Source organism: Daphnia pulicaria, chromosome 8 (genome assembly GCF_021234035.1).
Source record: "Daphnia pulicaria isolate SC F1-1A chromosome 8, SC_F0-13Bv2, whole genome shotgun sequence".
NCBI lineage: Eukaryota > Metazoa > Arthropoda > Branchiopoda > Diplostraca > Daphniidae > Daphnia > Daphnia pulicaria.
This window is the reverse complement of record NC_060920.1, coordinates 12,084,594-12,096,825: the sequence shown is the minus strand read 5'-3', so window position 1 is coordinate 12,096,825 and position 12,232 is coordinate 12,084,594. Positions and strand designations below refer to the sequence as shown.

Here is a 12,232-nt window from a genome sequence, read left to right as displayed (position 1 = left end):
GGGAAAAATAAAAGTTACACTGTCTTCTTCTTCTTCTTTTTTGGCCTTTGATTTATTTTCCCCCCTCACTTTTTCTCATCTTCTGTCGTCGACTGGAAATGAACGACTTTCTAAGTTGGTCCTAAACTGCAGCAGCGGAACACAATTCCCTCGCCGCGTCGAGACCCGTGTATCGATTGAATCTTTTTTCATCATCGTCTTGTCGTCTTCTTCTTCCATTCTTCTCTTGATTGACGTCCTACCGCTGCGGGCAGCAATCGTTCGAGATATATACAAAACGCTTTAAGATGACGCTGGCGAGATTCTTTTGCATGTGTGTGGGGCGAGAAAATGAAGCGACGCTTCAGCTGATTCAATCTCGATGAAATTTGAATGAAGAAGCTTTTCCCGCCCCCAGGATTTTTACAAATCATGTATCCGCTCCTTATTTTTTGTTGGTAATTCAACCCATTTGGACTCTTGGAAATATCCGACTAGACCTTGCTAATTTTAAATGAGATATTGCGTATCGCGGGGTAAAAAATAGATCCGATTTCCTGTCGGGTCGGAGTATTACAGCTCAAGAAGTAGTAGTTGTAGTGATTAGGAAAAAGGGGGCTGAACATGAATGGAAATACAGATATTTCGTTTCATAATTGCCCAGTCCCGGATATGGTTACGTCAACCGCTCCGACCTTTCCAGTAGTCAAAGAATGAAAAAGGGGAAAACGCCCTTTTCAGCAAATAGAGTTTAGTAGTAGTAGTGGGGGTTTATTCATCGCCGCCCACATTCATATTTTCTTCCTCTTCTTTTATCTTGTTTTGTGCCTTTTATTCAGGCTTGAGCAGTCTTTCATTCGAGTTATTTTATCTTTTTCATTTTTTTTTTTTTTTTTTTGAGAAGTGGGGGAGAGGGGAATTTTCCGCTCCCGTCCAACTCGACGTCGTGTTTACAATGCGACTGTAACGATATCACATCATGCACAATACCCGCAACGCGTCGGCGACGGCGGCGGCACTTCTTTCATGGAAACTATACCGTCTCGACGTTGTTGTCGTGAATAGAGCGGGACCCAACGGTGGCCATGAATTTTTGATGCTGCGATAACGGCGAGAAAAAAACAAACGCCGAGACAAAAAATCGATTGCTGAGCATTTCAACCTTTTTTATTATTATTTTTCAGCGTGTGTGGAGAGGGGGGGGGCGTGAAAAATTCCCGCCATTAATAGTTGAAATGCGCATTTCGCCTGGCGTTTCCTGGGGGCGATTTCCCGTCTTTTTTGCTTCTGGGACATTGTCACATTGATGGTAGACGTGATGCAATCGAACTGCTTCTGAATCATGAACAGCTGATTGGTTATGAAACCGCGTGCGAAAGAGGGGGAGGGGTTGGGAGTTGGGAGTGTCTGTCTGTCTCTGTCTGTCATTATTCGACCGCGGATATGAAATTGTCGCTGCTGCTGCTGCTGCGCACCTCCGACATTTTCCGGAGAAATTCGTGGAAATTGAAACGTGAAACGGTACGGCGCGTTGCCTATTTTCTGGCTGCTTTTCTTTATTCCGCTGCCGCCACCGCAAAGTGTTTGCACAGTTTCCTCACATGTCTCGCGTGTATATTTCGCCGCCGCTGGGCTCATCTCGTGAATCGATGCCACGCGCTGTGGGACAGGGGCGGGCGGGCGGGCGGCCGACGTCATAGGGCATAGTGGTGGCACTCTCCTCGATGGAACAAGATGGCCAAGTGAAGCTCCTGTTTTGCCATCTATATCTTGTCTCCCCTTATACATATTCTATTCGCCGGTTCGTTCCATCCCAATTTTCACGCGTGCTTCTCCCGTTTCCGTGCCGACAACAAGGCTGCCGCAAATACACGCTACATATTTCAAAACGGCGTGAAAAGGGGGACAAGGGACCGGGGGACGGGGGAAAAGATAAGGTGTAGCTCTCTGTGGATGATTGTATGCACAGAAAGATAGCAAATAATAATAAGAAGAAGAACCTGCCCAATGTTACAGGGCGCCCTCACTCCCTGGAGATGCAATGCTCTGCGTCCGGATGAATGCGACTCTTTTTCTTTGTGGATTTTAGTGAGAAATGTTTAGAAAGGAAAACAACAACAACAACAAAGAGGGTGGGAGGGTTTTTCATATGATCTGCGATCTATTTAGAATATTTCTCCGTGAATGTAAAATCAATTGAACCGAACAAACACACCAGTTTCCGTTGGTACATATTCAATTTTCCCTCCTTGTTGCCAACGGCGCAACTTGCGTATGATGTAACGCTCGATAATTTCTCGCGAATTAAAAGAGATTTGATTCCCCTATTTTTTTTTCTCAAAAATTCAAACGAAGGACATTATAAATAGGATCCCGCACACGGGGCCCAAACAGCTGTGCTGTCGCCATGACGACAAAGGAAGCTCTCAACTACCAATTGCTCCTATAAGAAGTGTGCCATGTATTTCTCTGCTTGAGTGGAAAGGGAAAGAAAAAAAACTCATCATTTTCTGCATCTGCATAATATCACGACAGGTCTTGCGTCTTAAATATCGCCAAAAGCGTCAATGGTGGTCTGAATCTCCCGACAACAAGTTGAAGGAGGGGGATCTTTGAATGAGATAGTCCCGCGCAGATGGTGGGAAATGATGATGCTGGGGGGGGGGGGGGGGGGGCCGGGGTAATTTACACACGGCGACGGGAAATACTCCCGCGGTCGATGGCTTAAGCTTGCACACGTCTCAACACCGTGAACTCCCTCCCGGCTAGATCCTCATCGATCATTTCAGGCAGAAATTCTGGTCCTCCGCTTCGGCCGCTCTTTTGGCGCATCACTTGAAATCCCCCCCCCCCCGATGGTTTTTCTTATTTTCCCCCTTATCATTTTTATTTGCTTTTTGCGGTATGTTCTAGTATGTATCATGAATGATATAAATGTAGCGTCCGCATGTCTCAACTATCGATTGGGTGGGATACGGATGCGCTCAAAAACGACGGTGAGCCGTCGGCCATGTTCGCATTTGATTTCCAAGTTGTTTGCTTTTGAAAAGGCAGTTGTTATGTCGTCTTGTTTCGACGTCCATAAATGAAAAGGACATGTTGTACTTCTAAAGAGTACGTTTCTTATTTTGAAGTTTGTCAATATCAATCAATCAATGGGGGAGTACAACTTGGGGTCCGTTCCGTTCTCGTGATTATTCGAGTGGGGCTTAATAATGGTTTGCTTCACGTGTCTGCCATTCACGGAGAGACGGATCTTTTTTATTTATTTATTTTTTATTTTTATTTTCGGTATCGGAAGGTGGAATGACCTGGCAGAAATTTCCAGATCGATTTATCTGGCAGCTTTCGTTCGTTGTAACGATACGTTGGCTTTATTTTGGCATGGGGGATGGAGCCCAGCCGGATGGAACGGGATCGACTGAATATGGTGACAGCCGAGGAGGCGATGGTGCGCAATCCAATCGATGCGCCTTTTATTCCAGTCAAGTCGAGTCAAGGGCTAAAGGGTAGTAGGGTAGAAACAAGGCGGCTGCTGCTGCACTGTACCCCGCCGCCACTGTTCGGGTTCAAATAGCGTTAGCAGAAAGAGAGAGAGCCTCCCCGCCAGCTTTCGTTAATTAAGGCCTCCCTTTTTTTTCTCTTACAAGCCCGGCCGGTGCGGGGAGAAAGGTCTTATCCAGGCTCTTTATGAAAACATAGCATGGCTTTTGCTTCCCAAATCCTTGTTGTCATTTCCTCGTCGAAGGCTAGAGCCAGGCTCCACCCTCTTTCACTCTCTGATCAAGCCAGCAGATCCGGCAGCAGCCAATTATTATTAAGAATCATCTTTCTCATTTTCTGACTTAACAAGCTCGCATCTACTACTACTACTACCTCCTCCGTCTGCATCTATCTTATGTTTATTCAAAGGATTGTGTACCAGTGCTGACGAGTCGGCAGTTCTTTTTCATCATGCATAATATTAACGGCAATCTTTTTTGGGGGGTATATATTCGGTAAGACTTTGTTGATGACTTGTATTTGAATACTAACTGTTAGGATCTCCGTCAATCATACCAATTTGTCTAGTTGCATTATCAAGTTCTTATTTCCATTTTAATGATTAGATGGAAACAACCTCTTTCGGATAACTCATTCTGATTTTCTGTTTGTTTTTCCCGCCATGTAGTCAAGCCGCTGGACGTTCGCATACTGAGCAGTCGCCAACCGCTATCGTCGGGCAAAAAGTGAGTTCCTTTCATAGTTTTTAATTCAATAGTATATCCATTTGGAAAACAAGGAACAACATTTCATGGTTCTTATTCTCTCCGTTTTCAAGATACGATTTGACATGCCAGACGGCCGGATCGCGTCCGCCTCCGACGGTGACATGGTGGAAAGACGGGCAACTCCTACGTCGCTCCCAGGAGACTGTAAGTCTGTGTGCAACTTGTCCATTTATCAAAGTAATTTTAAACAACCTGCACGTCCGCCAAAAAACCCGAGTCTTTCGCAATCCCCTGGTAACCCCGTGGGTGGGGATCATTTTCAACCAACAAATCGATGGCCATACCACCTTTAGCATGAAATTGATCGTAATCGCTTTAGGGTTACTATACTTTCGGATCGTTATTACTCTGGGGCTGTGGTGGTGGCTCCAAACCTCGTCGCTAGTTGTTAGCAGAGACGCAATGATCCGTAATTGAGCTCCGAGTGTGTTCCTCCTTATTGTCTTGCGCTTGAAGGATCGCCTTTCCATCAAGTGGCTCGCCGTTGCGTGTCAATAAAGTTTAGAAAATGACGCCACACCATCCGGCAGACACTGCCGATACTGCGAGAAGAAGACTGCAGGAACAAACCCAAATGTATTATCTTTCTCTCGCCGGATCTCTAAAACTTATTTCGCCATTACCATCCGTCACGATATTGGGGGAAAGGGGTTCGTCATTTTCCGTCTCTCTCTTTTGCTGGGAGCTGTAATAATAACAATAAAAATAATAATAACGAAACGATTCAACATCACGCAGATGCTGCAGTATAATAATAATCATAATAATAGTCATAACAGTAATGCCCGACAGTGGCGCGGTCCTCTTTTTTTTTTGGCGTGGGCACTTTTTAATTGTGAGACATTTGGCAAACGATAAGTATATAGTCATCCTCGGGGTAGAGAGTTAGCCGATAAATACAACGAAAATGTAATGACCTCTTTTTCTTTTTTTAACGTCCTCCGCCCGTCTAAAAAAAAAAGGAATAGCTCGGGGTAGTATTATCTCTCACAGACCGGGAGGGGCTTAGTCAACTGAAATCGAATGTAAAGCTCAACAGCTCGATCCGTGCCTGCACGAGATACACCAGACACGGAATGAATTGCGCGCGGGGGGGTTTGTGGCGAATAATGGCCAACGGCTGATGATGATGCCTTGAGCGAGTGTTTTGAGATGACTAACGAATAACTGTAATGAGAATAATCGGAGAGTTGACATGTTCTTTTTTTTCTTCTTCTTCTCGACAGCCTTACGATGGCGGCAATGTGACGCTGAGCCAATTAACCGTCCAGCTCACTCCCGAAGATGACGGCAAGAAACTCGTTTGCCGTGTGGAGAATCCGGCCCTGGGCCCAGCCTCGGCCGTCGAAGATTCTTGGCTACTCGACGTCTATTGTAAGTTGAAAATTTGGTTTTGTTGTTTTCCTATTTTCGTGTCGTGAGTCGAAATCCCGAGTCCAATTGAAAAACAAACCCAAAAACGCACATTCCTGTCGTGAAACCAAACAAGCCGCACGAGAGACTTTGTCGATACAAACTTCCGACTTTTGAACGTATGGATCGACGATCGATCGAGAATATCCGAGCAGGGGATAGCAAGTGAGCCAGAAAGACTTGGCGCTTCCAGCTGATGGGCCAATCATAGAGAAAGAAAATTAATAATGACGCAACTCTCTTCCCTCCTCTTCCATCTCATCTACATAAGATGGATTTGCACTTGTTGTTGTCGGTGACTTTCAGCCGGTATTTTTCTTTTGGCCCGGCTTTTAATAGCGGACGAGTGAAATGGCTAATGGCGTATCCGGTGAAAGCTGCTGGCCTCGTCTAATAAAAGATTAAAAGAGCCCGTCACGCAGGATGCAAAAGGAAAAGGGGTGAAGGCTATTTTATTCTTTATTTTTATTTTTCTTTTTGCGGACGTCTTTTGACGTAATTGTCTTGGGGCTCGGCTGCCTTACTCCACCCACCGCCACCGTCTGTCGCTCTAAGACGTCGGCGACCGCCCCGCAATAATAAGTCGATGAGAAATCAAGTCGCATCGATAGACACACAGAGAGAGACGGGAGGAGAGTCGGAGCCGGAGGCAATATAACGTTATATTGAGGGCGTGATGGAGGAAACGATTGGATTTCCTTCGACTTGACTCCCGTGTACGCCGGTACACTGATTTGACAGCTGCTGGGCTTCGTCGTGAATCAGGTGGTGTATATCTATACGCTCGCATCAGCAGCAGTGGGGGGTTGCCGGTTGCCGGTTGCCCGGGCTGGAAGAAGGGTTTCCTTTGCCCGCCTTCTCGAACCAATAATCCCCTCCGCTATGTTGATACTCTGTACACACACATACGCATTGAGTAAGGCCGACTCAGTTGAATGTTTGTGTTACATCGTTCAGAAAAGGAAAAAAAATAATCACGTATCATTTCACTTGTGCACAGCGTTCGTTCGTTGCTCATCCTATTTAGGCGACACGGAAGACCCCAAACACCTCACTCCCGCCTTGTGTATAGTCAAACGACTCTCTACGTCTACACATATGCCTAGTGATACGTATATACTATATCTATCTATATAGGGCTATTACTGACGTAAGTCTAACGAGACACGGAAAAGTAGATTTATCAAGAATATTGAAGCCGTATAACTCGGCGAGCCGAAAACGCGCGCCCCCCAAATAAAAAAAAAGAGTATTTCTTTTTGTTTTTGTTTTGTTGACAAAGTAGAAGTAGAATAAACTCTTTCCATGATCGGTGCTGGTATAGCCGTTTCATTTGATGGGGGAAATCGTGCGTGATGTTTATCCCCTTCACCGAACGATACAACAACAATTTGTGTGTAAACGACGGGATCATCTGTGTGTGTGTGACGATAGCCAGCAGTCAGCAGTCGGCTCGTAAATTGCTTGACCGCAGTTTAAAAATAAAAAAATAAAGTCGGCAACTGATACATGCCGTTTCATTTTCTGCACTAGCTTCTCTTCACGGGTGCCAAACAACTTTTGAAATGGTTTACAAGGTTTTAACGCAGCTCTTTAGATACACACAGTGTGTGTGTGTGTGTTGCTTTTAATATCTTTTGCCGTGAGTCGACAACACGCAGACACGCACATTCGGCACCATTTTCTTTTTAAATTTTTTGATTTTCCTGGCGTATTGTACCTGCGCCATGTGTTTCGTTTCGTTCCCTCGTGATTTCGGGGGAGATGTTGTTATGTTTTCCCCTTCCCCTGAATCGAAACAAGTAAATCTCCTTTGGAAAAGCCGGAATCAACTCGACGTCAACAATAGAGTAGTAGCAGTTTGAGCAAAGGAGATCAGTTAGATTTGTATCAGATTTAGCTGAACAGATTGCACGTCACAAGTGGGGCCCGCTCGCTCGCTGCCTAGGCAAAATCTCATCCCGTGAACCGTCGAGGGCCCCCCGGCCGATTTGAATCTTTAACGACGACGAGATAACATGTGTTGGCCCAGCAAGTTTAGATATATTCAATTCGCTACAGTAGATACTAGATATATATATAGAGAGAGCATAACTGTCTACTGCCTAAATAGTTAGTTATAGAGCTTTAGCTATACTATTTTCCTATTTATACACTAAACATTCACGACGAAACGTCCGGCAACGACGGATACGGCCATTGATGCTCTGGCGGTCATGCGGACGACATCAGCGGGTCGACATCTCGAGAGCGAAAAGCAGAGCAAAGGTTGGAGCAAGGACTGGCGGTATTAATACATTAGATAGCTCCTGCTGTGTATAGTTAGTTGATTCAATTAAGGAAGACGCCCGGTTGAGTCTAAGGACGAGTTAGTGAGGGGGATTCCCCCCCCCCTCCCGCTTCCTGAAATAGAGAAGAAGATGAAGAAGAAGAAGAAAAAAACTGGAAACGCAGAAATGATTAAGAGTCGCAGCCGCATGTGCAAGGAACTGCTGTGTAATGCAATGCTCCCCCCTCCATAAAGGCCGGCGAATTAGGCTATTACGTCAAGTGAAGTGAACGGTAAAGGGAGCCGGCGGCGGCGGTCGCGGGAATCCTCCTCAAAGAGCCTTGTCGGCGATGTTGAGAGACGTACGTGTTTTCCGAGACGGAAGGAGACGGACACACAACATGTCAAATTGTCCGGCCAGAGTTCACAGTATTCACAGTCTCGTTATCGTCCAGTTCATCATCAGACAAGCCGAGACGGGAGAGCACATTACTTAACGTGAATGTAATACTATCCTCGCCAATGCTATTATTTACGGACAAGAGTTGAAGTTGGACATCGTGGTTTTCTCGTGCGGAAATTTGGAGGCGGATAATTCTGGACGATTGGCTCGATTGTTATTGGCTCCCCCTTTTGTTTTTCTTTTCCTTTTTTTTGAAATGAAAAGGTCAAATAATGTTTTGTTTCCTGTGTCAACACAATTGATGCTGTTTAGATGTTCCTCGCGTTCGGCTGGAGCTCGGCAGGAACTTGGAAAGCGAACACATCCGAGAAGGGATCGACGTCTACTTCGACTGTCACGTCACGGCCCGTCCATCAGCCGTTCGCCTCGTTTGGCGCCATCAGGTTCGTTCGTCTCTGCCCTCGAAAGTTATTTGAACGAGTGTAGAATTTTTGGGGTTTGAGTTTCCGTTAGTATTGTTACGTCCTAGTTGGTGCACTTGGATTGGGAACAAGCAAATGACCTTTGGAGCCGCTGGAAAATGCCATGCAATTCCGTAGTTAAAACCTCACTTTCATCTGATTTTATTGCCGAGCGAGGTGCATTCCATTTTCAGCTGCGGTGCATTATTCATATGCTGTCGTACATCCCCTAGATGACGTGCAAATGTATCATACGTTGCGCAACTTTCTATGGGCAATTTGGCATTTGGTTGTGATCTCTCATTCCTCGACCGGCGTCCCGTTTCTTTTTATCCCGCACTGTTCTTCATCTTGTTTAATAGGAATTTCACATGTGCAAACAAACGCAATTTAATTGGCCAACGGATTCGAATCTTTTCGCCGTATTTCACGAGATGGCAGCCAACATTTTTCATATCCGCTCGACGTCACCTTTTTGACCTCGTCTTAGTTATTTTGATTACTGAGTGCGGGGGGTTACTCGAATTACCATAAAAATAATTTAAAAAAGAAAAGAAAAGAAAAAGAAAAGAGAGATGGAAAAGGAAGCAATTTGGCAGGTGTACACTCCGTCGCTTCAATGTTCAAAGATAACGATGTTTCTCTTCTCCTTGATCACCGCAGGGCAACGTTTTACAGCACAACGTGAGCGCCGGTGTGATCATCAGCGAATCGAGTCTGGTTTTGCAGCGAGTGGCGCGCAGCTCGGCGGGACGCTACACATGTCACGCTAGCAACGCCGAAGGCGAGGGATCCAGCTCACCTTTCCACCTGCACGTTGCACGTAAGTCTCGCATTTTCTCCAACGTTTTCTCCTTGACGTTTATTTTTATTTTTAGTTCTCTCCTTTTTGGCCCAACTTTCCTTCGTCTTTGGCGCTCCAAAGTCTTTTGTGCCTTTAAGGAGACGTCGGAATCCGGCGCTCACGTTGAAAGTGGTCGGTTTTTCACGTCTACGGCAATGAATTCCTTTTCGCTCCTTACTCATCCCAGTAAAAAGGGGGTGAGGGAAAAGTGAAGAGAGAAAGAACAAACGGGACCGACTTGTGCGGCGGTCGATTTGATTGTCCTCAAGTTTGCCGTGACACGAAGGAACTTTTCAAAGTTTTTCGGCGAAACTTTTATTTTTGACTTTTTTTTTTCCCCTTCATAGTCGAAAAAAATGTGTTCCCTCCCCCCCCTCGTAGCATTAGAAAATGTGATCATCATCACGTTAGCTTAGATAATGATTGATGGAGTGCCGAGCAAAAGTTCGTTAACATTCCTTTTTCCCTTGGAAAGTTTCATTCGACTAGTCAAATCCTTTTTTTTGTATTCTCCTCGTTGCCCTTTCCGATCCGACGTTAAATATTATTGATCAATCACTTTTTTTCTTGGCCCTGTGTCCGTACACGGTTCATGACGGATTGACGAGTGCTGCAGGAAGAATAATAACTCGACTAAAAACAACCGAGTAAGTACACACAGTCGAGCTAGAGAGATGGGATAAGAAATGCAGTTCAAACAAAGAGCTGAACAAAGAGAGAGAAAAAGAAGAAGAAGAAGAGATATGGGAGCAAACAGATCTAACACGGACCTGACAAATCCGAGTGCAACTCCACGCAAACCCCGGTCGATAGACACATACGTATATATTTGTATACACCGGGCATTTTATACACTTGCGTCTTCTACTAGTACGTGGGTAATAAGCTTTCTAGCGCTTGGTTACATCAAATATTCAGTTTCTTTCATAAATAAGAAAGATCCTACGTGGAACTGCTTTTCTGCGCGCACGTTTTTTCGTTTTTTTTCTCTCGCTATCATTTTGTCGCCGCATCGGCCATTTTCCCTTGTGTCCGATGGGAAATGATGGGAAAATAAGAGACGGCCATTGTTAACGGCACCTGTGCGAACCCGACGGCAACCGCGGAAAAAGATTTGCGGTCCCTTCAGTTTCCATGGGAGACACAATTGGGGCGACGGGATCTTTTTCCAGCCCAAAAAAAGGGGGATTCGAATCAAATCTGGTTGATTTCATTTCTATAGTTGTGCGGATGGTCGAACGTTTGCTCCTCGAGGAGCTGTGGACGCCGAGCTGAGAGCAGCAGCAGCCCAGTCGTGCTTATTCAATCTCGACTGCCCACGACTAGGCTACACAACATGTTCAACTTGAAAGAGTTCCCGCACGCGCATGTCCGATAAAAATCCATTCTTATTCTCATCTCTTTTTTTCTTTTGATTTCTTTTGATTTCTTTGCCTATCACTGGACAAGTTTGTGCCATTTTTCTTCCATCTTTTCATGTTGTTGACATGAGTCGCTCTATAGCTGTTAGTCTATCAGATCCATCAAAGGATCGGCGGGGGAAAAGAAACCTGACGGGAACATACGCAACTAACTGCCGTACTGTATAACGAGATGGATATTATATACAGACACACACCGTACACATGAATCATGAATTTTGCCAGCGAGGAGAGAGACTCTTCAAATGTCCTCATCTTATAACAAGAAAAGGAGAAGAAGAAGAAAAACGTATTTCATTTGACGAACAAGTCGCCCAATAGCATTTCTAAAGACTTGGTGCAGACCCCGCAGCGACTTTCGTCGAACTCTCGACTTTACATTTCGCTCATCCTCTTTTTTTCTTCTTCTTCCCCTTTTTTCTTTTTTAAATATCGTTTAAAAAAAAGGAAATCTTCTAATTGGATGTTTTTTTCTTTTACAGAAAAACGGGGGGAAAATTCAAATCCTCTTTCATTTCTTTCGCCAATGTCTTTTTTAAATAAGAGCGGCGGTACTGTGTGACGCATTTCTAAAAAAAAAAAGAAAAACATTTGGCCTTGCCACGTCCCTGGAAACATTTCAACGCCTTCAGCTAGATAGCCTAGTCAATGCAATTTTCCGGCTCTCTATTATTATTGTTATAGCACAACTTAATTATTTTGGTTGTTGTTTCCCTTTTTCTTGGTGGAACCCCATTTTTTCCCTATTTGGCTTCTGGCTGAACGTATTAAACATTTAGAGTCGTTCGTTTTCCTCTTGCCTCAATGGATGCATGTTGTTGTCGCAGTATCTTTCAGCGGCGAAATGGGTTTATGGACTGATGCCATCGGCTCTACAAAAAGAAGAAAAATGTGTTTTTCTTTCTTCCTCCAAGTTTTTTTTGTTATTTGTTTGCGTTACATTTTCATCTTCGATCTGAAAAGGAGCGGCTCTCTCTTTGAAAGGAGTAGACACCTCATCGTGCAGTGGTCGATGCTGCTGCTACTGCTGCATGTAAGCACCGAAACAGCTGTTTACCTTCACTCCCTGCCGGCTCTTTTCTTAAATCTTCATTTGTCAAAACATCCCGAAAAAGAATTCTTTGGCGCAACACGATTTTTCTTCGTTACCTGCAAGATGACACCAACAAAA

At 44.8% G+C, this 12,232-nt stretch overlaps 1 protein-coding gene across 2 annotated transcripts in view; it reads left to right on the top strand.

Moving 5' to 3' along the window:
- LOC124310880 (neural cell adhesion molecule 2-like) overlaps positions 1 to 12,232 on the top strand; it is a 44,509-nt gene that overhangs the window by 26,919 nt on the left and 5,358 nt on the right. For both annotated transcript variants that reach the window (XM_046774998.1, XM_046774997.1), the window contains 5 exons: positions 4,151 to 4,208; positions 4,301 to 4,394; positions 5,477 to 5,624; positions 8,648 to 8,778; positions 9,460 to 9,619. In XM_046774998.1, coding sequence (XP_046630954.1) covers positions 4,151 to 4,208; positions 4,301 to 4,394; positions 5,477 to 5,624; positions 8,648 to 8,778; positions 9,460 to 9,619 — 591 coding nt within the window. The remainder of the gene's footprint in view (positions 1 to 4,150; positions 4,209 to 4,300; positions 4,395 to 5,476; positions 5,625 to 8,647; positions 8,779 to 9,459; positions 9,620 to 12,232) is intronic.